At 46.5% G+C, this 27716-nt stretch overlaps 1 protein-coding gene and 1 long non-coding RNA gene across 2 annotated transcripts in view; one reads left to right on the top strand and one right to left on the bottom strand.

Annotated features, from left to right (window-relative positions):
* Nucleotides 1-7298, bottom strand: part of ABR (ABR activator of RhoGEF and GTPase) — a 179704-nt gene extending 172406 nt beyond the window's left edge. Inside the window, exon 1 of the mRNA XM_039252221.1 lies at nucleotides 5908-7298. Coding sequence (XP_039108152.1) covers nucleotides 5908-6952 — 1045 coding nt within the window. The 5' untranslated portion in view covers nucleotides 6953-7298. The remainder of the gene's footprint in view (nucleotides 1-5907) is intronic.
* Nucleotides 5813-13449, top strand: LOC120245288. The gene is made up of 3 exons (XR_005531750.1): nucleotides 5813-5843; nucleotides 8332-8410; nucleotides 13410-13449. It is a non-coding gene; the product is annotated as an uncharacterized LOC120245288 (long non-coding RNA).
* The last annotated feature ends 14267 nt before the right edge of the window (nucleotides 13450-27716 follow it).

Genomic DNA, 27716 nt, shown 5'->3' with positions numbered 1-27716 from the left:
CCTCCCAAGTACAGAACTCTAGAATTCTACAGCTGGCCCAGGTCAGCACTAAGGGCTGGAAGTTAAAGAGTGCTGTTTTTGTAAGACCAAGTTCAAGAGGATTCCATCACGAACTGTGACTCTGGGTAAATTTCTTTACCTCTCCCAGCCTCAGCTCTTTACCTATAAAATGGCAGTAGTAGTTTTCACCCACCGAGATGACTGTGAGGCTAAACGCGATTGTCTACTGCTTCTGTTACCACGACTTTGATGGAATTTATGTCCTTAGAGTTCTCTGCTTAAAATTCCAGGAAAGAAAAGGCTGTAGGACAATGGAAAGAGCCTTGTCCTGGCTCATAGGCCCAGCTTTGAGGGTCATGAGCATGTGACCTTGAGGTTACCTTTAGGTCTCCAGGGCTCTGTCTGAAGAAAGGCAGCAAGTAGACCTACCTTAAGATCCCTACCGTAAGTGACTCTTGAATGTCACTAAGATTTAGATGAACAGTCCTTAGTCATTCATTTCAGGATTTACAAAGTTCTTTTTCTTTTTTAATGTTTATTTATTTTTAAGAGAGAGAGAGGCAGACACAGTGTGAGTGGGGGAGAGGCAGAGAAAGAGGGAGCCACAGAATCCAAAGCAGGCAGACTCCAGGCTCTGAGCTGTCAGCACAGAGCCTGATGTGGGGTTCAAACTCATGAACTGTGAGATTGTGACCTGAGCCAAAGTCAGATGCTTAACCGACTGAGCCACCCAGGTGCCTCAGGATTTACCAAGTTCTGCTGGAAAGTTGTTGCTTTATCTAAAAACTTACGGTTTCTACCTTTGGAGCCAAAGAGCCAGTGAGGATCTTAAAGGCGGGTCACCAACTTTTGCGTTCTTGGCCCTTAACACGGTCCTGACATGAAGACCTCAATAAGTTCTTGTTATGTGGAACAGATGAATGAACAAATGAATAAATTTCAAGGACCTGCAAAAATAGAGACCGCCTGCCCTCCACTGGGCAAAGTAAAAGTACTAATGACATTTACTTTGTCATCTGACCTACAAGCAGAATATCGGGTGAATAGTTTCTGCCAGTCAGAAGGATGCCTGACTCTGAGAAGCCACCTTTGGGCTTTGCTAGAAGAGGTTACTTTGGTCCCCGAGGAGTGCGCCTCTGGTACTGGCGATGCCACAGCCTACAGAAGAGATGCACGAGCCCAGACGGAAGCACGTCAACACGAAAGGGAAAACACAGTTGTGTCCGCCCAAGAGTGCCCAGCTGAAGAGAGGAGATCTAAATCCAGCAGCGGGTCTGCTCACCGGTGAGGTCGAATCTACCCAGAAGCCCCAGGGGTGGGCAGCAGCCCTCATGGTTGACCCCAGCAGCAGAGGGCCCCCCGTGGGGTCTGCTGGGGACTTGCGTGATAGAGGAAATAATGATAACACACACAGACACATGTATGCACTTGATGCTCGCTGTGTGCCAGGGGCTTTGCTAAACTCTTCAAATGTCTTCCTGTATTTAATTTTCATAACTGCCCTGAGAGGTAGGTGCTATTACTGAGGCAGTATAGCTTGGTGTTTGTTTGAAAGCAAGGACTCAGGAAGTCAGACTGCTTGGATTCAAATCCTAAGTGTCACTTATAAGCTGAGTGACCTTAGGCAGGGCTATTGAGGCTCTCTGGGCCTTATGATTCTCATTTGTAAAATGGAAATAATAAGACCGCCTGTCTTATGAAGCTGTTGTGAGACACAAATGAGTACATACATGTAAAATGCTTAGAACAAGCGCTGGCACAGAGTAAGCCGTCAGCAAGTGTTTGCTTTCCCTGTCATTCCTACCTAATAGAGACAGGCGGCTCGCCCGTGGCCTCACAACTGGTGAGGGGCAGAGTAGGGACACCCAGGCCTGTCTTCAGAGCACACCTGACCCAACACGAATAATTCTAGTTCTGCAACCCTCACCCCAATTCACACCACCACGCTGATCCGTGTCATCATGGCCTGTCTTCGTCAGTACAAACCCAGGCTGCAAGGTGCTAGAAGGAAGATACTAAAAGAACTGGCACTCTAACTTAAACTCTGGTTTGGCTACCATGTGTAGAAATAGACCCATATGCGTCTTTGTCTGGCAATCTGCCTCCCACCTAAGAGAACTTTTCCAAGGAGAGGGCCACCTCTGCCTCTCTGCCTCTCATGTGGCTCTGTCTCCTTGACACCCCGAGGCTGAACAGCCCAATAAAACCGAACTTCGGTTAAGGATCTCGGATTACAAATAATGGGCACGATTGCTGGTGGAGGTGAAACATAAGGGTCAGTCCAGCAAGAGAGCCTCGTGAGCCAAGACACTGCCCTGGGTCCTGCCCTGCTCCTGGGAGGCTCTAGAAAGAGCCAGAGCCTTGCTAGAAAAAGTACGTGCATCACAGAAAACCAAACCATCTGTGATTCCCATCTGGGAATGAAAGAATCTTTGAAGCGTCTCAAAGAAAATGCTCCGTAGTCATGGTTAGTCCACACTACGCATGTGTACCATGTGTCGAGACGTGTTCAAATCCCTTTAGAAACAAAATGCCATTTATTCCTCATGTCAACAGTATGATGTAAGCAGTGTTTATCAGTCCCATTTCACAGATATGGAAACTGAGACACAGAAAATTCAAATAACTTCCCCAAGCGCACACAAGTAGTCTAGCTTCAAAGCCCATAGTCCTTATCAGTATTTTCAAAACTTTTTGTCCAATCCACAGCGAGAAATACATTCTACATCAGGACCCAGTATACACTCACACATTTATCCACCACTGAAACAAAGTTTTAAAACAGAATAATGCTCACCAAAACCATGTGCAATGCACTCCCACATTTTCTCTTCTATTCCATCCCATTAAAAAAATATATCATTCAACAAATATTTATGGAACACCTGATACGTGTGAGATACTATTCTAGGCTTTGGGGCTTGACGTCAGTGGATAAAAGATAAAAATCCTTGCCCTCAAGGATGCAGAGAAAGAGGAACACTTTTATCCTGCTGGTGGGAATGCAAACTGGTGCAGCCACTCTGGAAGACAGTATGGAGGTTCCTCAAAAAATTAAAAATAGAACTACCCTACGATTCAGCAATTGTACTACTAGGAATTTATCCAAAGGATACAAAAATGCTGATTCAAAAGGGGCACGTGCCCTTTGTTTATAGCAGCACTATCAATAGCCAAAGTATGGAAAGAGCCATAATGTCCATCGACTGACAAATACATAAAGAAGATGTGGTATATCTACACAATGGAATATTACTCTGCAATCAAAAAGAATGAAATCTTACCATTCGCAACAACATGGATGGAACTAGAATGCACTACACTAAGCGAAATAAGTCAGTCAGAGAAAGGTAAATATCATATGATTTCACTCATACATGGAATTTAAGATACGAAACAGATGAATATAGGGGAAGGAAGCAAAACTAAGCAAAACAGGGAAGGGGGGCAAAACGTAAGAGACTCTTAGATACAGAGAACAGAGTTGCTGGAGAGGTGTTGGGTGGGGGATGGGCATTAAGGAGGGCACTTGTTGGGATGAGCACTGAGAGTTATACGTAAGCCAAGAATCACTAAACTCTACTCCTGAAACCATTACTACACTGTATGTTAACTAACGTGGATTTAAATTAAAAACAAAAATCCTTGTCCTCTTGGACCTTGCCTTTTACTGGAGAGAGAGGGAAAAAGATCAACACACAAAATCGTAGCATCTGAAGTGGTAATTTGGTGAGCTATATGAGGAAAAATAAAGCAGGGACGGCCAAGGGTGGACAAGGAAGGCCACTCGTTGCCTTCATTCCCCACTACACTGATTTCAGCGTGCTATCACCCACCGTGTGAAAGCCCCTGCCCCTTAATCCCTCCTTTCCAGTGCCTTTCTGTCTGAAGGCTCTTTCTCCTAGATCGTGTGCACATGCGCATGTTTGTGACTGTGCGCACGTGTGTATATGTGTATAGGCGTGCATGTACGTGTTTGCATGCACGTATGCACGTGCTTGTCCACCCCCAAGCACCTCCTCATCTGGGGAGGTTTGGGAGGAAGGCTCCCCCATACGCAGCCGCCCAGGGGTTCCATCCACACCCTGGCCCTGCAGAGGGCCCTGGAAGGGGCCTGAACTACCACCCAGGCACCACTAGCCGGAAGTCATGACGTGCCAGACATGTGTCCTGCAGCTGGAGTCTTCAATCCAGGGAAGAAAGAATCTTTTAATCATTGGTCCACCCAGAGGGGGCACCTTTTGTAATTCATTAGGCCAGGGGGAATGCTAATTCCTAATCTTCGTCAAGAGGCTCTGCGTGCTAGAATGCCCTTAAGGAGAGAGGAGATGGCACACAGAAATAAAAATAACTCCCTGGAGAAAATCCAGTGCACTGGGCACACCTGGAGGGGTGATTGATGTGGGTCCCCAGGAAGATGGGACTGGAGCCAGCTCTGAAGCAGCTCTGGGCACTTGGGTAGCCTCTGTTGAGTATTTGGAACTTGACACTAGAGTAAAATCTTCAGACTCTTAAGTTAAAGGGGCACATAAAAATATTACTAGCACGGGCAGCAAAAGCATTGCCTGTGGGAGAAGCAGCCAAACTCTGCTAATGAATAAGTGTAATTGATCACAACAGATGACTTGATGGACCTTCCAAATGTGCTTTTAGCAAAGTGGACAGTTTTTCATTCAAATGCAGACTCACCCAGATAAGATCTAATAATGGAGATTTTGGAACAATCCCAGCATCAGTGATTTCTCTCTCTCTCTCTCTCTCTCCCTCTGTCTCTCTCTCTCTCTTTCTCCTTCACTGAGCAGGAAAGCATCTTAAGTTCTTGGTCACAACTTGACCCAACTAGACATCAATTTATGCTTTCCCTGTGGCTGAAGAGACTCTGACAGCTCCAGGGGCAGCAAAGGGGCAGTCACAGGCCACCCTACATCCCTATCTGTCCTTTCCTCCTTAGCCCCACTCCCTGACCTGTGAGGAGCTGGGTGGCTGGAAGACACTCAATACGTAAATCAGAAACATTTATTGAGTGCTTCCTATGTGCAAGGCACCATATTGACTGCCACAAGGGCATTCAAAGATTGGCTAGGACTAGGTGCTGTCCTCAAACTAGAAGGCAACAACAACTGACAGAAAGCCTGAGTGGAGGTCTCAGCTCACTTCAACAAGCACTTAATCTTTCTGAGCTTCTGTTTTCTCCTTTGTCAAACGAAGACATTGCACTAGACATGATCTCTGGGCACTCGGCCAGCTTGAAAACTATCATTCTAGGCCCTCTCCTTCCCAATCAGGCTCCTAGGCTCCTAGGCAGCTAGCTGACAGATCTAGGAAGGGGGCAGCCAGCAAAGGGAGGGGGCAGTGAGGATTCTGTACCTTTCCCTGGGTGAGAGGATATCTCAGTTTGGCCAGAATATAAAATACAGGCTGGAGAAGGTGACAGATAATTCAGAAAATTAAATAGAAGATTTAGACTTTCACCTTAAGGAATGTAGGGGAAATGGGGAGACTCTGGAGTTTGTGCAGAGAAAGGTACTATCACGTGATGGAAAGGAATCTGACCAACCCGTGGAAGATGAGTTCGAGGGAGGGAGGACCCTGATGTTACAACATCAGAGCATAAAGGTTGAGGCCTGAAGTGGAAGATTCCTCCCATGGTCTAGCCACCACGCATCTAGCACTATTCCATCACCCCCTGCCATCGCCATAAGGCTTATTTTCATAAACTCGCCGGAGGCGAAATCATGTTGCACAATCTTTTTGTTTACAGTTCCACAAGTGGTTTCAAGGTAAACAGATAAATTTTATCTCCCTTTTCCCCCAAGTGCCTACGGTGAAACAGAATCAACAAGGTATGCCGGGGAGGGGTGCAGGCAGGGGGGAAGCGCCCCCGGGATGCGCGAGGGGTGCGCCTACCTGCAGAGAAGCCGTCCTCGTGGTCCGAGCTGTTGTGGCTGCAGTCACTGCCCCTCTCGGGCGAGCTGTGACTGGGCGAGTCCCGCTCCGGCACCCGCAGGAACCTCTTGCGCCGCCACGGGGGGAGGTGCTCGCGAGCCCCGCGCGGGGGGTGCTCCTCCGCCGCCAGGGGCGAGCTCCGCCCGTCCTTGGCCTCCGCCTCCAGCTGCTCCAGGTCGCGGCTCCGGCGCTGCTGCCGCCGGCCCCCGGGGATCAGGTGCATCCAGCGATGGGGGCTGCCTGCCAGCGCTGGCTTTTCGGCCTCGTCCCGGGTCCCGAGCCGGCAGGGGGGCACGAGCAAGTGGCCGAGGACGAATTTCTCGTTCAAATCCACCATCTCGAAGTCGTGGTCACTACCGTTGCCCCCATCATCTGTGACTGAGGCGTCCGGCTCGCCCTCCTCGGAGCCCCGCCCCGCGCGAGTCCCGGAGGACAGCTCCTCTCCCTGGGCGCTGGGGACCGTGTCATCGGGGTCGGGTGGCGCGCAGTCCTCCCGTGGTCTGAAGAGGAGGCGAGGCTGCAGCAGATGCTGGTGGATGGCGGCGGTCAAGCTGCGCACGGCGCCCCCTGCCCCCGCCGCCCCGGGCCAAGTGGGAAGGTCGCGGCACGCGTAGGGAGTCCCGGCCTTGGGGGCCACCTCAGGGTCAGGGCGCCAGGGGCCCGGGGGGTCTCCGCCGCCGCCCGCAGCGCCCTCCTCCTGCCGCGGTGGCGGCGCCCGCTCCGGCCCGGCCGGCGCCGGCTCCTCTGCACAATCTCCCCCGCTGTCGCCGTCTCCGCCCTCCAGGCGCCCGCAGCCGAGGTCCCGCTTGGCCCCGGCCAGGGCCGCCTGCAGGTAGGAGACTTTGAACTTCTCCTCAGCCAACACCTGTTGCAGCCGCTTCAGGTTGAGTTTGCAGCGCTCCAGCTCGTGCTCCATGTCCAGCACCGAGTCCAGCCGCATGACTGGCGCCTCCTCCCCGGGGAACTCGGCCTGCCAGTGGCGCTCAAAGTCCCGAGGGTCCCACATGGCGGCCGCCCCTTCGGGCCTCCCGGGCCCAGCTCCGCCGCGCGCCGCGGGCTGGGGTCGCTCCGGGCTTTTCCCGGAAGCCCGCGCTGGCGCAGTCGCCTGCCCTCCACTTCAGCCCCAGAAGAAAATAAGATCAAAAAAATAAAAGTTTTTCCCCTTCCGCCCCAGTGCCTTTTTTTTTTTTTTTCCCTTCTTCTGGGTTTCGCCTCCCTGACGTAAGCGGCCACCCGCTGCGGAGGCGGGCGTCTGGGGGCCCTGGGCCCGCCCCGGGCAGGACGCGCAGAGCCGGCTGTCTGCAGCCCCCGCCGGGCGCCCCGCGGGCTCGGGGCGGCGGGCTCGGGCGGCGGGGGTGGAGTCTCGGTGGCGCGCCTGGGAGCTGCGCGGGCGACCCTCGGAGCCGGCCACGGTAGGCCCGGCTCGCACCTTCCCCGCCGCCGCCGCCGCCGCGCCGCTCCCGCCGCCGCGCGCTGTCCGCACCGGAGCGCGGGGCCGCGCGGCCGCGGGAGGCGGGAGCCCGGGTGAGGGAGCGCGCGGGGGCGCCCCGGGCTCCCAGCCAACCTCCCACCGCCCGGCTCGCCGCAGCCTCCCCTGCCCAGAGTCAGCGCCGCGCCTTGGACCCGGGGGGGGGGTGCGGAGGGGGAGGCGATGCGGCGCGCCGGGGAGGGCAGGTGTCAAAGGGAGCGGTCTGCCAACCGGAGGAGTTCCCCTTACCTAGGATCTACCGAGCGCCCTGCACTAACGTGTCCAAGATCACAGAGCTGTTTAATCCAAAACTGGGGGGTGAACTTTGTTCTTTTGCGAGTCCCTTTAAAGCGTTCTCTCCACTGCTCCCTAGAGCTTTTCCCGGGGAGAAATAGGCAAGGGTGACAGCTCCAAGCGGCTCTGCTAAAGGCCCCTGTGACTTCAAAGCTGAGAGTCCTCCCGACTGACGGAATCAAGCCGTGGCGGCGGGAGCCTTAAGACACTTAGGCATCTATGAGGGCCCTCCATTCCAGCGCTTCTCTGCTTTTTGAGAGAGAGAGAGAGAGAGAGAGAGCGCGAAAGAGAGTGGGGGGGGGAAGGGCAGAGAGCGAGGGAGACAGAATCCCAAGCAGGCTCGGCGCCGCCAGCACTGCACATGATATGGGGCTCGAACTCAGAAACCATGAGATCATGACCTGAGGCTAAACCAGGAGTCGGTTGCTTAACCGACTGAGCCACCCAGGCGCCCCTCCACCTCTTCTCTTCGACCTCACACAATTGCCATAGGGAGAGAAAAAAAGGGGGGAGCTAGGGACAGTTGGCTAGGCTGGCACTCATGGTGCGGTGAATTGGGGGCTCCTCACTTCGCCTCTCCTCCACACCTTGCTGAAACACACTTTGTCGTTCCTCTTTTGCAGGTCTTGGGTGAGGACCCACTTTCTCCAGAGAGAGGTCCTGATAAACCATCAGGTGCTTGCTGCAATGGAGGACCTTATGGTGATTCACATTTCCTTCATTTTAAGGATAAGGAAATTGATGTTCTAAGAGACTGAGTGACTGCGCAGCTGAAAATTCTTCCTTCCCACAGAGCCCTTTGCGGACTAGACCTAAACTCAGCAACCCCTTCTCTCTGGTCACCTGGTACTTGCCTCTCACCTAAACCGTCTGAACAGGCTATCCTGCTCCCACTTTTCAATCCCTTTCAAACAATCCCTCAAGGAAAGACACCAGGAAGATATTTCTTAGCCACAAATGAGATAGTGCGATGGTTTTGCTCAAAACCCTTCAGTGGCTCCTCGTTACCTATAGGGTGGCATCTAGACTGCGTGACACAGGAGGTCGTCCCATGTATGGTCCCTACCTCCCTCCTATGCTTTAGACTTGCCAGCTCCATACTGTCCTCAAAGATGTGTTTTGAGACCCTTCAAACGAGATCCATCGTTATGGGTGACTTCTCCTCCTACTTGGCAAAACTCCCTGCTGTCTGGGAGATTCCAACGGCCTTTAAGACTCAGCTAAGGGCTCGCCACCTCCGAGGAGCCTTTTCTGGCCCCTCTCCCTTCTCTTTGTGCCACCAGTCTGTCTCATACATGTCTTTATCTTTGCCTTCATTCCACTTGATAACTATTAGTGACATTTTTTGCTTTCCCTACTTTTAGAGCCCTCAAGGTTTGTGCCTTTTCCACTTTGGTATTGTTGCTGCTCTTTGCAGAGAGTGGTAGAGAAATAACTAATAATTGTTGAATGAAAGAAATGAATGAATGAATGAACGAACAAACAGACAGATGAATGAGTCTCCACCTTGTGGTTCCTACTCAGCTTCTCCAGTTGTGAATCACTCCAGACTAGGAGCAGATGTGCTTCCCACAGAGGTTTCTCAACTCCAGAATTTCCTTCCTTGACAAACTCTGTGTTTACTCATTTTCCCAATATCTTTTAGTCCTTCTTTCTCTCTCTCTTTATCTCTTTTAAAAACTTTTTTAAACATTTATTTGTTTTTGAAAGAGAGAGAGAGAGAGACTGAGTGCAAGCAGGGGAGGAGCAGAGAGAGAGGGAGACACAGAATCTGAAGCAGGCTTCAGGCTCTGAGCTGTCAGCACAGAGCCCATCACGGGACTCGAACTCATGAACCACGAGATCATGACCTGAGCTGAAGTTGGACGCTTAACCAACTGAGCCTCCCAGGCGCCCCTCCCCCGACTTTTTTTTTAATTTGGTGTGCCAGTGGCGTGACTCATCATAGTGTTTGTCTTGTGCCAGACTGAAGGAATAGATATGTTTTAGAATATGTTAATTGAGTGTTCCCTACCTTGTGTGATTTCTCAGTCCTTCACCTACCTAGTTCCTCAAGCTGCTTTCTCTCCCACCTTGGCTTCATATTCTCCCCTGACCTCCCCAGAGGCTGCCACATCTCTTTTGTCTCGGGAAGGACTGAGGAGCTCCCAATGCCTACAGACAGCCAGTGCAGTGGTATTCCACCAAACGGAGTCCACAAGCATCTTGGCCTCTATTAAAATTTCAGGATGGTAGAGAAATGCAGCACAGCAAGGATGGATGAGCCCAGTCAACAGCTATTGATCGAAGATGTTTTGATATACACATTTAAATGTACAAAGAAAAAGAAAAAACCCTGTAAGTTACTACAAGCATCAATTTCTGAATTTGTAAATTCCCTTCGAGGATAGTTTCAACTCTGTCCTTTAATTAAAACAGCAGTATGATTCCCTTTTGGTCCCAGGAAGTTGTTACTAATACCACTAATTTTTTCCACGAGGACCAATATAGCTGGAAATGCCAGCATACATCTTCTGTAAACAGATCCCAGGAGCAACCTTCATTGTCTCTAACTGGTGGGTAGTTCAGTTTTATTACTTGGCTCTGGGTCATCATGGGGGCAGGGGTAGAGGGGCTGACATTTAAGTCCATACTTCTAGTTGTCACACATCTTTGATCTCATCTAATTCCTCACAACAACCCTGTACAGAAGGTATTATTGTTGCTACGTCAGAGAGAGAGAGAGAAATAGAAGATCAAAGAGGTTAGAAGTCACACAGCTAGGGTGCCTGTATGGCTCAGTCTGTTAAGCAGCTGACTTCAGCTCAGGTCAGGTCATTATCTCGTGGTTCGTGAGTTCAAGCCCCGGAGTCAGGCTCTATGCTGACAGTGCAGAGCCTGCCTGGGATTCTCTCTCTTGCTTCCTCTCTCTCTGTCTCTCCCCTACTTGCATGTGTTCTCTCTCTGTCTCTAAAAACAAATATATAAACTTAAAAAAAATTTTTTTTAAAAAGTCACACAGCTAGTCTGTGGATTCTAACGCTTGGTCCAGGTGCATCTGTCATTAATGTTCATTCATTCGATAAATATCTATTGAGCACCTATTAGGTGCCAGGGTCTGGCAAATAAGGTTTAAACTTTGTAATGTGGCGTATAAGACTCGTCACAATGGATCCTCTCTTTCCCCAGAGTATTTTCCATTTCCTGAATTTTTTCTTCCATTTGCTGCACCCATTCTGTCCCTTAATCTGAGTCACCCTATGAGCTGATGCCTTCTGTGCCCCATGCCACCTCCCTTTGGCCCATCTCAGATTGCTTTGGCCACTTCCCACGGGCTGCCATGGTCTCGCCTCAGGCCACCCACCCCTACAACTCTCTTACTTTTATGCCCCAGGGCTTTTGTTTTCAAAGTCACAAAGCTCTCAAGGGCATCCCAGAAGCAAGCTTCTAAGGGGCAAGCTAATATCCCCAGGGGCATCCCACAGTGCAATGTGAAATGCAAGGTGCTTAATAAATGCCCCAGGTCCCGTCTTGTGAGGGCATTTCTGAGGTGTACTCAGTGGTCCAACGGGCCAAGCCCCCGTTGTTCACCGTGGTAACCAATCCATAATGAGCTCTCTATTGGCTTTCCCTTCTTGTCTGTCTCCCTCACTTCTGCTTTCTGGGATAATCTGACTAAAATACTTGCACCAGGTCCCTGTGTCATTTCCTGTTTCCTCCCCTGTTCCCCCCACTAGGACATACTCCGGCCTCCCCACTCCCTCTCTGATACAGTCGCACAGTATGCTTAACCTGTCCCCTGGTTACTCCTTGGTCTCTTCTTTCTCCGTGCTGCTTCCTCCTCTACCTGGTGTGACCCTTTGTCACCTATCCAAGCCCAGCTCACCTGTGACTTTCTCTCTAAAGCCTTCCCTTCCCCGGGTCTAGTTAGGCATGCTTCTCTGCAGAGGGATTTACCTCAGTTCCAGCACTAGCCACTCCACACTCTAATAAATTCCATGGCTCCTTGAGGAAATCCTGGCTGTGGCCAGCTGGCACTTCTTATTCCTCCAACTGCCACAGTGCCTAATGTGAAGCCAGAGAGAGCCAGTACCCAGCACACATCTGCGGAGTGAATGGATAGATGATGACTGAGTGAAGGATTAGTACCCCACCTGGACCCGTGAACCTCTATCCTATGCCATACTTTTTTTTTTTAAAGATTTTTATTTTTAAGTAATCTCTATACTCAGCACAGAACTCAAGCTCATGACCCTGAGATCAAGAGTTGCACATTTTACCTACTGAGCCAGCCAGGTGCCCCTATCCTATGCTATCATAAAGCAGGACCCTTACCTAAAAGGTGAGTAGGAACATAATTCTGAGTTCATAATGTTAGAAGCTCTGCTTTTCTTAAAAAAAAAAAAAAAAAAAGAATTATCTCTTTATTTTGAGAGAAAAAGCGAATGAGGAAGGGGCAGAGAGAGAGGGAGAGAGAGAGAATCCCTGGTAGGTTCCCCACTGTCAGCACAGAGCCCAACAGGGGGCTCAATCTCACAAACGTTGAGATCATGACCTGAGCCGAAGTCAAGAGTTGGACACTTAACCGCTTAACCAGCTGGGTCACCCAGGTGCCCTCGAGCTCTTTAAATATTTTTAAAATATTCCTTTAGGAGCGCCTGGGTGGCTCAGTCAGTTAAGCGTCCCACTTAGGCTCAGCTCATGATCTCATGGTTCGTGGGTTCCAGCCCCACATCAGGCTCTGTGCTGACAGCTAGTTCAGAGCCTGGAGGCTGTTTCAAATTGTGTCTCCCTCTCTCTCTGGCCCTCCCCTGCTCATGTTGTCTCTCTCTCTCTCAGAAATAAATAAAAACATTAAAAATTGTAAAATAAAATAAAATAATTTTTAAAATGAAATATTCCTTTAGAGGTGCCTGGCTGGCTCAGTCTGTTAAGCGTCCAACTTCAGCTCAGGTCATGATCTCAGGGTTCAAGGGTTTGAGCCCCATGTCGGGCTCTGTGCTAACAACTTAGAGCCTGGAGCCTGCTTCGGATTCTATGTCTCCCTCTCTTTCTGCCTCTCTCTCTCTCTCAAAAATAAATAAACATTTAAAAAATTAAAGAAAAAGAACTTATAAAAAATAAAGTATTCCTTTAGATTAACAAGCAGCCTATATGGAAATATAAGATTTGACTATTAGTCATCGCACTTTAGTGTAAAGTACCTTCCCTTGCTTTCTTCAGGATTATCTGAGGTTAGTATGAAAGGGCTGAGAGCTTGGACTAGGGAGGAGAATTGGAGCAGAGTGCAACTAGAAGGAGAAGGGTGGCCCGGGGAGGAGCTGGGCTGGGAAGGGAGCTGAATCTTGAGTACTGAATGTGTGAACACAGGAAAAAGGTGCCTAGGGGCCTTTGAGTGGTTTCTTCATCCAACTTGCTTCCTTGAATGCAAGAATTCTCCCTTAGAATAACCCGAGAGCTATTCAGACTATCCAGTCTTGGACTCCCTCTGCTAGCAATCCATTCAGATTCAGGAATAGAACCCACACCAGTATTTTATGTATTATTTAGCTTTATATTTATACAATATAATCATTTGTTTTGTGTATGGAGTTTGCTGAATTTTGGTAATTGCAAATAATCCTGTAATCTCCACAATAAACAAGAGATAGAGCAGTTACTTTACTCCAAATGGTCCTTCTTCCTTTTTTTTATGGCCTTTCTTCCTTTTTTTTTTTTTCAGTCTCTATACACAACATGGGGCTCGAACTCACAATGCCAAGATCAAGAGTCACACGCTCTACTGACTGAGCCATCAAAGAGCCCCTAAATGTTCCCTCTTGCTCTGCTGCAGTCAATCCCTTTTCCCGACTACCAATCCCAAACAACTGGTTTTTTGTCATTTCTATCACTGTAATTTTCCTTTTCTGGAATTTGATATGAACGAATACAGTTTTGGAGCCCTGAGTGCTGAAACGTAGCATAGTGTTTTTGAGTTTCATCCATATTGGGTGTATTTATATTTCAGTTCTCTTTCTGCCCCCTCCCTCCCGTTGAGAATAGGCACTTTAATATACTTTATCCATTTCAACCCTCATCATAGGCGCTGTGACAAAAGCATTCTCATCATTTTGCAGATACATGGGTTATGGTCTGATGAGATTAAGAGAGTTGATAAGGTTTAGATCATTCCTTTTTATTGCTGAGTCAGATTCCATACTATGAATACATCCCTATTTGTTCATCCATTCTTCAGTTGATGGACATGTGGGTGGTTTTTGTGTGGACATACAGGAGTGAGACTATTGGGCTGAAATTGTTAAGATCCCACTCTACAATGGCATCCAAAAGTTGCCATACCGTTCTCCACTACCACCAGCAAGGTATGAGGGTCTCACTGGGGTACATCCTCTCCAACACTTGGTACAGTCTTCTCATTTTACATTTAGAGGGTGCCAATGGTACCTCATCGTGGTTTTCGTTTATATTGCTTTGATCTTTTCACGCACTTGTTGGCCATTTGTATATATTCTTTGTTAGGTGTTTGTACATAACTTTTTGTTCATTTTATATTGGGTGTCTGTCTTTTTTTTTTAAGGACATTTCCTTTATTTATTTATTTACTTATTTATTTCTTTTTAATTTATTTCTGAAAGAGAGAGAGAGAGACAGCATGAACAGGGGAGGGTCAGAGAGAGAGGGAGATACAGAATCTGAAACAGGCTCCAGGCTGAGCTGTCAGCACAGAGCCTGACGTGGGGCTCGAACCCATGAACTGTGAGATCATGACCTGAGCCGAAGTTGGACGCTTAACCGACTGAGCCACCCAGGCGCCCCTGACATTTCCTTTTTTTAAATTTTATTTATTTTTTTATATTAGAGAGAGAGAGAGAGAGAGAGCGAGCACGTGCGAGTAGGGGTGAGGGCAGAGGGAGAGAGAGAATCTCAAGCAGGCTCCATCCTCAGTGTGGAGCCGGATGCAGAGCTCATTCCCATGACTCTGGGATCGTGACCTGAGCTGAAATCAAGACTCACATGCTCACCTGATTGAGCCACCCAGGTGCCCCTGCATGTTTGTCTTCTTATAATTGAGTTGTAATAGTTATATTCTTTCTTCCAGCCTTTGTGTCGCAAATAATAGTCTCCTAGTCTGTAGCTTGCCTTTTCATTTTCTTATCTGCGACTTGTAGACAGTGAACATTTATTTTGATGAAGTACAGTTCATTAATTTTTTACAGTTTATATTAAATTGTATAGTATATATATATATAATTCACAGTTGATAATTTTTTTTGCACTTTTTGTTTTCTATTTAAGAAGTCTTTGCCTACCCAACATCACAAAGATTTCTCCTATGTTTTCTTCTAGAAGTTTAATAGTGTTAGGACTAGTGTTTTAGTCTCTAAGCCTCTTTTAGTTAATTTAGGGGTGTGATATAGGGCCAGGGGAGGGATTATTTCTTTCCATGTGAGTATCCAATTGTTAAAGATCCAGTTAGTAAGAAGACCCTTTTCTGCACCTAATTACTTTGGCAGCTTTGTAAAAAGTCAATTGACCATATAAGTGTGGATCTTACTGCTAGATTCCATTCTGTTCTATTGATGTATATGTCTATTTTCACATCATGCTGTTTTCGCCACAGCTTTATAATAGATCTTGAATCAGGTAGTGAAAGCTCCCTGATAGTCCTTTTAAAAATTTGTCTTGGGGGTTCCTGGGTGGCTCAGTCAGTTAAGTGTCCAACTTCAGTCATGATCTCATGGTTTGTGGGTTTGAGTCCCACAACAGCTCTATGCTGGAGCCTGGAGCCTGCTTCGGATTCTGTGTCTTTCTCTCTGCTCCTCCCCAGCTCTCACTCTGTCTCTCTCTCTCAAAAATAAATTAACATTTTTTTAAAAATCAGCCTGTCAATTTCTCAGAAAAGTCTGTTTGGATTTTGACTGGGATTTCATTGAATGTACAGATACATTTGTGGAGAACTGTCATCTTAACAACATGAAGTCTTCCAAACTATCAACTCGGTGTATCTCCCCATTCATTAAGGTCTTCTTCAGTTGTCCTTAGCAATGTTTCACGTTTTCAGTGTATAAGTTTCCACAACTTTTGCTTAATTTCTAAGTACTTTATTTTTCTTGATGCTATTGTAAATGCGATTGCCTTTTATTTCATTTTCTAATTGTTTGTTGCTGGTATATAACATTATAATTGGTTTTTGTATATTGACTCTGTATCCTTAGACCTTGCTAAACCTATACATTAGTTCTAGTAATTTTATTGTAAACTCATTATGGGCTTTTTTTTCTTTTTAAATGTTTTTAATGCTTTATTTATTTTGAAAGAGAGAGACAGCGTGAGTAGGGGAGGGTCATAGAGAGAGGGGGACACAGAATCTGAAACAGGCTCCAGGCTCTGAGCCAGCTGTCAGCACAGAGCCCGACGTGGGGCCTGAACCACGAACTGTGAGATCATGACCTGAGCCGAATTCGGACACTTAACCGACTGAGCCACCCAGGCACCCCTCATTATGGGCTTTTATGTTTTTGTTTTGATTTTTTTATTGTGATCCCATTCATATGCTATAAATCTTGCCATTTAAAAGAGTAAAGTGCAGTGAGTTTTAGTATATTTTCTCACTTGTATTACCTTACTGTTATTTATTTCCAGAATACTTCCAACACTCTAAAAAGAAATCTCAGGGCGTCTGGGTGGCTGAGTTGGTTAAGTATCCGACTCCTGATTTTGGCTCAGGTCGTGATCTCATGGTCCATGAGTTCGAGCCCTGCTTTGGGCTCTGTGCTGGAAGTGGGGAGCCTGCTTGGGATTCTCTCTCTCCTGTCTCTCTCTCTGCCCCTACCCCACTTTCTCTCTTTCAAAATAAATAAATAAACTTAAAAATAAATAGATAGATAGATCGATAGATATCTCATGCACATTACCAATCATTTCCTACATTCCCCCAACCCACTAGCCACTAGCCCTAGGCAACCACTAATCTACTTCCTGTTCGAGGGATCTGCGTCTTCTGGACCTTTCTGGCTGCTTTCACTTAATGTAACATTTTCTAGATTCATCCATGGTGTAGCATGTATTAGTAATGAACATGGGAGGGCAAATATCTCTTCGAGGTGGTGATTTCATTTCCTTTGGATATATACCCACAAGTGGAATTGCTGGATCATGTGGTAGTTCTAGTGTTAATTTTTTGAGGAACACCCAAATATTTTCCACAGTGGCTGCACCAATTTACATTCCTAACAGCAATGCTTCCTTACCAACACCTGTTATCTCTTATCTTTTTGATAACAGACATCCTAACAGGTGCCAAGAAATGTCTCATTGTGGTTTTGATTTGCATTCCCCTAATGCTTAGTGATGTTGAGCACCTATTCATATGTTTGTATGGTCATTTGAATATCTTCTTTGGAAAAATGTCATCGTGTCTGGTCGCGTTTCTTCTTGTGATGTTAGTAGCCATCGATGATTATTGCAAATGGTGTTATACCATCGTTTCTTCTGGAAAATGTCTATAAAGAGAAACTTCCCCTAATTACCCATTTGGTTATCCAGAGGTACAGTTCATACAGGAAGCATATGATGGATGCTTGACTCCTTACCTTTATTTCCAATTGTTTAAAATAATGAGTTGGCTTGATCTCAGCTCAGGTCTTGATCTCAAGTTCATGAGTTCAGGCTCCATGCTGGGCATAGAACCTACTTTTTAAAAAAATACAATAAAATAATGAGTTGGATTAAGGGCATCTGGCTGGCGCAATCAGTGGAGAGTGACTCGATCTCAGTTGTGAGTTTGAGCCCCACGTTGGGGGGTAGAGATTACTTAAAAATAAAATCTTAAAAATAAATATATAAAATGAATTGGTTTACTAGTGTCCTTGAGATAGGTTGCAATGAGGTTGTATTATGAATTGCTTCTTAGTATAATAATGAATTCAGGGATTTAAATATATTTATGCATTTTGCTCCACTGTAATTATCTTAGTTGATGTTCAAATTGTCCTATCCTTGGCCAGCAGAAGCCTGTTCAAGCAGGGCCTTCGAGGCTTACTGACGTCAGTCTAGAGGTCTTTGATAGCTGTGTTGTTTTCTTGTTTGACAAGATGTTCCAGGCTTATCTCGTCTGTTTCCTATCCCAGGCATAAAATCTGCCATTTCTCCAAAGAGCCCCAGTTCCTTTTAGTGGGAAATGGCATTTGGAGATGTCAGTTAATGTGTTAGAAGTGTTTATTTCTATTGCATTAGTCATTATTTATAGGTCTTTTCAGTGGGAAAAGCTAGGAGATATTTATTTATTTATTTATTTATTTATTGTTTATTTTAATTTTTAGGGGACACCTGGGTAGCTCAGCTGGTTAAGCATCCAACTTCCGCTCAGGTAATGCTCTGGCATCTCACAGTTCTTGGGTTCAGGCCTGCGTCGTGGAGTCTAGAGCCTGGAGCCTGCTTCAGATCTTGTTTCTCCTTCTCTCTGCCCCCACCCCCATTCATGCTCTGTCTCTCTCCCTCTCAAAAATAAATAAACATTTAAAAATAAATGAATAAAATAATGCTTATTTATTTTTGAGAGAGAGAGAGTGCGAGCAGGGATATAGCAGAGAGAGGAAGCCTGAGGATCAGAAGCAGGCTCTGTGCTAACAGCAGAGAGCCAGACGTGCGGCTCCAACTCACGAACCATGAGATCGTGACCTGAGCCGAAATCAAGAGTCAGACGCTTAACTGACTGAGCCACCCAGGTGCCCCAGGAGATATATATTTAAACTACATCATGAGTGTAGAGGTCGCTTTTAGGCAACCAACATGTCCAATGGAGACCTGATAAGGGAAAAGGGCCCAGGTGACCACTGGGCTGAGTACAAACAGGCCCATTAGGTGACCCACCTCAAAACAGCCATAAGCCCCAGCTGACCAATGGGCTACTTACACCCAGGCACGGGTGCCAAAAAGGAAAGTTCCATAAGTTCCCATACCTCCTCACTTTCCCCCTTAACTACAGCCCCCTCCCCACTGCTTCCTGGCAGACAGTCTCTCCCTCCCTGTCCTGCCCGCTGCTCCCTCCAGGTATATTCAGTAAACTTCTAGCTTCTCCTTCTGCCTCGGTGGGGGGGGGGATCCTTCCAACACCCACCGTGCAGGCCTCCACCCTATCGGTCTCCCCACAATGAGTTTATGGTGACTTTTCCAGCGAATATTCAGGATGACGGAATTTCTACTTACTCTCCTCCTCCTAGGTCCTTCTCAAAAAAGAGCTCGCGTTCTCAATAACACCAGCTTAATTACTCACACAACAGCCTCACGGGAGTTATCATTAAGCTGAGCGTCATCTGGACCCAGGGACAGTCCGATCCTCCCCGTCACATTCTAAATTTAGGGTAAGTGCTGCTGAAGTGAGAACAGCTTTATCATCTTGACCAGTCTGAAAGGTGAAAACCTGGATGTCGTTCTAATTTTAGCTCGAGTTTCTTCAGTAATTAGTGAGGCTGAGGGTGTGTCTTTTCATCATAGGCAGGTCCCTGGTTCAAGCCTCTTTCCTCAAATTGCTGGTATTCTCCACAACAGCCTTTCCCAAACTTCCCAATTAACAAATCCCCCATGCTTGTATTTACTGACTGTATTTTTAGTTACTGAGTCCCGTCTTTGCTCTTTAAGTTCTTATTTAAGTAGTCTCTATGCCCAGCGTGGGGCTCATACTCACAACTCCGAGATCAAGAGTTACACGCTCTTCTGACTGAGCCAGCCAGGCGCCCCATCCAGCCCCCTCCTCATCAGTCATATACGGGCATGATAAACAGGAATAGATTTGGCGGCTACTTATATCTTATATATCTCCCTAGTGCGCATTAGCGTAAGTACATTATTCCTTTTTTTTTTTTTAATGTTTATTAATTTTTGAGAGAGAGAGAGCACAAGCTGGGGAGGAGCAGAGAGAAAGGGAGACACAGAATTCAAAGCAGGCTCCAGGCTCTGAACTATCAGCACCGAGCCCGGCACGGGGCTGGAACTCACGAAACGCGAGATCGTGACCTGAGCCAAAGTTGGACGTTTAACCGACTGAGCCACCCAGGTGCCCCTGTACATTACTCTTAAAATAAAACAGCAGGTATCACCTGAAATGATCTCATGTACCACCCACTTGTGGGAGGGGGGCCACACTCCATGCCCTCCAGGCCTCGGCATTCAGAGACTGAGACAGAGTCCTTGCCCCACGTCAACATCTCTTCCGCAAGAAAGACTACATTCCAAGGAAAGCCAGACCAAATGCCTGCCCTCACTTGGTGCTAGCATGGCTCACTAATGAGGACGTGCCTCACCACTGAAGGTGGAGAAGAGGACCCAGGACTAGACTTGCAGTGCCCCGGTGGGCCAGCTGCTGTCTTGGGGAAATCTCGAGTAGCCCTCAGTTTCCTCACCTGTAAAATGGAGAAATTGGAGCAAATGATTTGAAACCCCTTCCATGCTTAAGGCAAGGTTTGTAACCCTTCCACGTTTGTGCCCTGAGGCCTCCAAGTTTAGAAGTGAGAATGTGGCTCCCTTATAGCCATCCATTTTCTCCCATCCGGGGTCCCGGGTCAGGACTGGTGGTGGGTGGTCCTCTGGTGGTCCACCAGTCTCTCTGGTGTCGCTGACAGAGGACTCACACCTAAGGAGCTGATAAGCTCCTCTGCTCAGGAAGCACCAAAGGGTACTGAGGAGTTACAGCTGCCGGGCCCAGATCTGGAGGAGCTGAGTTTAGGGCAGGGTGGGCTGAGCGATCATTCTGAGGGTGTGACTCGCCTTCAGGTAATACAGGCAGCCCTGGGCAGGGCAGAGCCCGGCAGGAAAGGGCGTTGTGACATCCAAGAGACGCAAGGCACAGGACGCCCAGATCCTGTCCTGCTTCCAGCAGCTCGGTCCAGATCAGTGAGGATCAGGAGAGTGTGTTCAGGTGTGTGTGTGTGTGTGTGTGTGTGTGTGTGTGTCCGCGTGCACATGTAACGTGTGGAGTTCAGAGAAGCAGGAAAGCACCAGACAGCCAGGGCTTGACTATTGCCCTTGCCCTTTACTAGCTGTGTATCCTTGGACTAGTCACTTGTGCTTCTGTTTCCTCATCTGTAAAATAAGGATCCTAGTATTACCAACTTCCTAAGACAGTCACAAAGCTTGAAAGGATTAACATGTTAAAAAAAAAAAAAAAAGCAAAACGCTGTGGTCATGAGCAAGTTTATGTGGCCAGGAGGGAGAGGCAAACAGGAAGAGGGTGAAGGACAAAGGGCAAGTTAATCAAAGCTACTTCTTCAGTGAGGTGGGGGTGAGGGGGTAGGGGAGCGATCTCCAGCCCTGAGACGTGGGAAGAAAATGGGATACACGGAGGTGAACTTCTCTCACAGAGCAAAGGCAAAAATCAAACAAACGAAAACCCAAAACAAACAAAATAACTGCCTAGAGGTAGTTAGTTACTCAGATGGGGCCCAGAACGGAGGCCTCTGACCTCACCCAACCAGGCGAGGCTCGCTAAGAAAAGCAACACATCGTTTGGGCGCATGTGTGCCTCATCTTTGCTCTATGAGGAAGAAGCGGAGTTGCCAAGGGACACGCAGCTCAGAGGGGTGCATATCGCACTTAACCTTAGGGACAGTCACAGTGACTCACTGTGGGCTGTACCACGGAGACAAGCCACAGATAGATCTGTGGAACGTGCCATTTGCTTAGTTACATGTGCACAGAAAACCGTAAATCCCTCTGGACGGTGGGTCACGTGTAACCTGCTTGGGACATTAGCTCAGTTCCAAATGGCCAGAGCTGGGGCCACCCAAGCATCCCAAGATCAACTGATACTTAGGACCCTGGTGGTGGGAATCCTTTCCAGAGACCACGCCCACTGAAATGCCATGCCCACAGGAAGTTGTTTCTTCTACATACCAGAGCAGAACCTGAGATCTATTGCAACATTTACTTTTTTTTGTACTTAAAAGGGGCGTCTGGGTGGCTCAGTCAGTTAAGTGTCCCTGGCTCAGGTCATGATCTCACAGTCCGTGAGTTTGAGCCCCACATTGGGCTCTGTGCCGACAGTGTGGAGCCTGCTTGGGATTCTCTCTCTCTCTCTCTCTCTCTCTCTCTCTCAAACTCTCTCTCAAAATAAACTTTTTTTAAAAAGCATGAAATGTTCTTTTTTTTTTTTCTAAAGTTTATTTAGTTTTGAAAGACAGAGAGACAGAGAGTGAGCAGGGGAAGGGCAGAGAGTGAGGGAGACACAGAATCCGAAGCAGGTTCCAGGCTCCGAGCCTGACGCAAGGCTCGAACTCACAAACCTCGAGATCATGACCTGAGCCAAAGTCGGATGCTCAACCGACTGAGCCACCCAGGCGCCCCAAATTTATTTCATTTTTAAGTATGCTTTACCCAACATGGGGCTTGAATTTAAACCCCCGAGATCAAGAGTCATGTGCTCTACCAGCTGAGCTAGCCAGGTGCCCCTCAATATCCCCATTTTATAACTAAGGAAACCAAGGCTCAGAGAGGTTAAGTAACTTGATTGAGGTTGCTCAGCTGAGGCAGCAGAATCTGAACTCGGGTTTGTGAAGTTCCAAAGCCTGGGTTCTTTACACAGGAACAAAGATGTATAGATTGCTGGAGTCAGATGGGCCTCAGAGCTCACCAAATCTAGCATGCTCATCTTATCTCTATAAAATGAGAAATGGGGATTATAGCGGGAGATAAGAATGAGACTGACTTGCCTTCTTTCTCCAAGTTGAACAGGAATGGCGCTAAGGCTCTAACACTGTCACCCGGGCATAGCACCTCTCCCTGTGAATAAGTAGTTATCAACAGAGTCTCTTTCCCTTGGGGCAATACCAAATGGCCTCTTTCCATACTCCTGCCCTATCCTTTGCAGACCATCTAGTACTATGTCACAGAAACAGCTAACAATTTTTTTTTCCTCATTGGAAGAACTATATTTATTGTAGCATTGGTCATGGAGGTTTGAATTATCTGGACAACTTTATGTTGCAGGTAACAGGAACTGAACTCAAATTGCCTTAAAAACTAAAGGTCGTTTATTGGCTCACATAAGCGAACAGTTCAGAGATGGGGCTAACTTCAGGTGGGACTCTCTATAGGTTCAAATAATGTGCGCAGGACCCACCTTCTCTGTGGATTGCTCACCATCCTCAGCACTGGCTTTAATATCAGGCATGTTCTCCCTCATGGTGGCAAAAGGGCTGCCAGGCACTCCTGAGGCTCTATCTTCCCTTATTTGCATCCCCCCCCCCCCACAAAGAAGTATGCCAGGAACCCCAGCAATCATTTCCTTGCATCTTATTGGTTCGGGCTAACTACATTACTACATCCAGAGGTTGTGACACTCTGTCTTAAGCTAATCAGAATCCATCCCTGGACTGGGGGTGGGGTTAATTGTACCTAAACCACACGGCTGAGAATCAGGGATGGGTTTATTTCCCCTGAGAAGTCAGGGTGCTGTTGGCAGAAGAGGCATTGGTAAGCAAAATTTTCTGCTCTGGGTTGAACTAAAGGTCCTCAAAGAGCTCTACCAAGAATTCACTCTCCCCATTCTTTCTCCCCTAAATAGAGAAGGCTGATTTTAAAAACGTTCTCCCTCTCTTCTTGGAGATCAGGGTGAGCCTCCTCCGCCATCTGGCTGGCACACAGCCATGTGAGAACGGCACCCAGGGAGAATATGGGCCAGCTGTGCTCCTCGTGGGCACTTCCTGGTGGTCAAGTGTGCGTCTGAACATGGGGGTGCTCAAGTGACCCACCGGAGAAGGGTTTTGAAATATTTTAAATAGAGGAAGTAGCTTTGAAAATAGCTACTCACCCACCGTCCAGGGTGAGTAAAAACTGATGCCAGAGAAGTGAGCAGGGCTGAGTGCTTATTTCACGAATTCAGTGATGGCTTGGCACAGTTTTCTCTTTAGAGTGCCCCTGCCCAGAAGCCCTCTCCGAGGTGGTCAGAAGCCAGGCAGCAAATTACTAAGCTTGCAGCCTTTTTCAAAGTTCTCATTAGCAACTGATACATTAGTGTCACCACAGGCCATCTCCGCTGACTGCCAAAAATACTGTGACAGGTACAGGCATGACCCTGGTTCCAATTTACGACGAGTGGGCCGGCCGTCTTACACTGCTTAACTGTTTGTGTTCTAACTTCCTTCCAGGTTTTTCTCACTGTCTGTTTTCTTAACATCTAGTCCTTCATCTTAATTAGAGGAGTGTTGTTCTGGTAAGCTTAGTTGGTTAAAAGCCAAAATTAGGGGCGCCTGGGTGGCTCAGTTGGTTAAGTGCCAACTTTGGCTCAGGTCATGATCTCACAGTTTGTGAGTTCGAGCTCCACGTCAGGCTCTGTGCTGACAGCTCCAAGCCGGAAGCCTGTTTTGGATTCTGCGTCTCCCTGTCTGTCTGCCCCTCCCCTGTTTATGTTCTGCTCTCTCTCAAAAATAAATAAACATTTTTAAAATGTTTCAGAAAGGAAGTAGTCCAGTTTCATTCTTTTGCACGTGACTGTCCAGTTTCCCAACACCATTTGTTGAAGAGACTGTCTTTTTCTCATTGCATATTCTTTCCTCCTTTGTTGAAGATCAATTGATTATATAATTGTGGGTTTATTTCTGCATTTTCTATTCTGTTCCATTGATCTATGTATCTATTTTTGTGCCAGTATCGTACTGTTTTGATTCCTACAGCTTTGTGGGTTTTTTAAAAAATATATTCATTTCAGGGCGCCTGGGTGGCTTAGTCGGTTAAGCGTCCTACTTTCACTTAGGTCACGATCTCGCGGTTCGTGGGTTCGAGCCCCGCGTCGGGCTCTGTGCTGACTGCCAGCTCAGAGCCTGGAGCCTGTTTCAGTCTGTGACTCCCTCTCTCTCTGACCCTCCCCTGCTCACGCTGTCTCTCTNAGAATAGCAAGTTAAATTTGAAATTTAAGATAGACAAGGAATATTTAGTATAAGTATATCCCGTGTATATTTGGGACATACTTATACTAACAAGTTATTATTTACTTGAAATTCAGATTAAATTAGGTATACTGGGGGCGCCTGGGTGGCTTAGTCGGTTAAGCGTCTGACTTTCGCTTAGGTCATGATCTCGCGGTTCGTGGGTTCGAGCCCCGCGTCGGGCTCTATGCTGACTACCAGCTCAGAGCCTGGAGCCTGTTTCAGTCTGTGACTCCCTCTCTCTCTGACCCTCCCCTGCTCACGCTGTCTCTCTCTCTCTCTCTCTCTCTCTCCTAGAAATAAATAAAACATTAAAAAATATATATATATTTATTTCTACTTGAGAGGTGGGGAGGGGAAGAGAGAGAGGGAGACAGAGGATAGCGAAATGGGCTCTGTACTGAGAGCAGAAAGTCAAACACAGGGCTTGAACTCACTCATGACCCATGAGCTCATGACCTGAGCTAAAGTCAGATGCTTAACCAACTGAGACATCCAGGTGCCCCATAATTACTACAGCTTTGTAATATAAATCTGAAGTCTGGAATTGCGATATCTCCAGCTTTGTTTTTCTCCCTCAAGATTGCTTTGGGTATTTGGGGTCTTTTGCGGTTCCATACAAATTTTAGGATTGTTTGCTCTAGTTCTGTGAAAAATGCTGTTGGTAGTTTGATAGAGACTATATTGAATGTGGAGATAACTTTGGATAGTATAGACTTTAAAAAAAATGTGTTTGCTTATTTTTCTGTTTTATTTTTATTTTTAAAATAAAATTTATTGTCAAATTGGCTAACATACAGTGTGCTCTTGATTTTGGGGGTAGTTCCTATGGCTCATCACTTACATACAACACCCAGTGCTCATCCCAACAAGTGCCCTCCTCAATGGCCTGATCACTCATTTTCCCCTCTCCTCACCGCATCAACCCTCAGTTTATTCTCTGTATTTAAGAGTCTCTTATGGTTTGCTGGATAGTATAGATATTTTAACAATATTTGTTCTTCCATTCCACAAGCAAGCATGGAATGTCTTTCCACTTCTTTGTATCATCTTCAATTTTTTTCATCAGTGTTTTATAGTTTTCAGACTACAGATCTTTCACCTCTTTAGTTAAGTTTATTCCTAGGTATTTTAGTATGTTTGATGCAAGTGTAAATGGGATATTTTCTTTTTTTAAAAAAATTTTTTAATGTTTATTCATTTTTGAGAGACAGAGAAAGAGCATGTGTGGGGGAGGGGCAGAGAGAGAGACAGAGACGCAGAATCTGAAACAGGTTCCAGGCTCTGAACTGTCAGCACAGAGCCTGATGTAGGGTTTGAATCCACGAGGTCATGACCTGAACTGAAGTCAGACACCCAACTGATTGAGCCACCCAGGCGCCCAGGATTGTTTTCTTAATTTCTCTCTGTGCTTCATTATTAGTGTGTAGAAATGCAACAGATTTCTGTACACTGATTTTGTATCCTGAATTCTTGTATCTGTTCTAGCAGGTTTTTTTTTTAAGGAGTTTTTAGGGTCTCCCTTTTTTTTTAACATAAATGGTAGCTCCCTTTCCCGAAGCTTGCCTTTTTTTGTTAGAATAGATCTTGCTGAATTTTCAATAAAATACATAAGGAGAGTCTTTCGTCTCTTTTTTACAGCTGTATAATATTCCAACACATGAAGTTTAACCAAGCCTTTATCATTGAACATTTAGCTATTTCCAGTCTCTCGCCATTACAATTACAATGACTAACCTGATATGAATGTCATTTTGTACATGTGTAAGGATATCCATAGAAACAAATTCCGGAAGTGGGTACTGGATCAGAGGGTATTTATAATTTATTATAAATTATATAATTTATAATTTTGATAACTACTAACTAATTGCCCTTGATACAGAGTGTCAATTTACCTTCCTGCCAGCAGTGTATGAGAATGTTTGTTTCCTAGCCTATACAGCGATACCAAATTTTTGGATTAAAAAACTTTATTTATTTATTTTGAGAGAGAGAGAAAGAGCACAGGAGGGGCAGAGAGGGGGGAAGAGAGAGAGAGAATTCCAAACAGGCTTCTCACTATCAGTGCAGAGTTTGACTTAGGGCTCAAACTGACAAACTGCGAGATCATGACCTGAGCCGAAACCAAGAGTCAGATATGTAACTGACTGAGCCACCCAAGTGTCCCAGGGATTTTTACTAGTATAATGAGCAAAAGATAATATCTCAGCATGGTTTTAATTTGTATTTATCATGACTGGGGTTGAGCATCTTTTCATAATGAGAGACATGTTTCTTTTCTGTGGACCATCTGTTTATATCTTTTGCCCATTTTTCTCTTGGGTTATTAATCTTTTTCTCATTAATTTTTGGTAGCTCTTTAAATATTAGGGAAATTAACCCTTTGCCTGTAACATAAGTTGAAAATATTTTTCCAAGTTTGTCATTTGTCTTATGACTTTATTTATGTTGTTCGCCTTATAGAATTGTTTATGTAGCCAAATTCATCAATGTGTTTGGGGTGCCTGGGTGGCTTAGTCGGTTAAGCGTCCAACTTTCGCTTAGGTCATGATCTCGTGGTTCGTGGGTTCGAGCCCCACGTCGGGCTCTGTGCTGACAGCTCAGAGCCTGGAGCCTGCTTCAGATTCTGTGTCTCCCTCTCTCTCTGACCCTCCCCTGCTCACGCTGTCTCTCTCTCTCTCTCTCTCTCTCTCCTAGAAATAAATAAAACATTAAAAAAAAAAACACACACAAATTCATCAATGTGTTTTTAGAAGGTTTTGGATTTTGTGCTATAATGAGAAAAGCCTTACTGCCTTCAGAATTATGAGAGAATATTCTTGTATTTTCTTCTCTTACTTACACAAATGGGTTGAATTTTTCTTCCCATTTTAAACTTTGATCCAATTGGAAGTTATCCCCATCTGAAGCCTAAAGTATGGACCCAACTTTGTTTTTCCAGTGGCTACCTAGTTGTTCCAATATTGCATATTGAGAAATTAATCTACTCCCTCACAGGTGTTAGATCCTATCTGGATTAAGGGTTATGGGATAGAGTAGTTTACCAGAGTACCTACCCTAAGTGGATTCCCTCTTTTGTCCCCCATCCCTGTGGGACTGCCCAAAAT

This window comes from Hyaena hyaena, unplaced genomic scaffold, assembly GCF_003009895.1.
Source record: "Hyaena hyaena isolate Hyena2069 unplaced genomic scaffold, ASM300989v1 scaffold_10, whole genome shotgun sequence".
Lineage (NCBI taxonomy): Eukaryota > Metazoa > Chordata > Mammalia > Carnivora > Hyaenidae > Hyaena > Hyaena hyaena.
The sequence above is the reverse complement of the archived record's forward strand: the minus strand, read 5'-3'. Positions and strand labels throughout refer to the sequence as shown.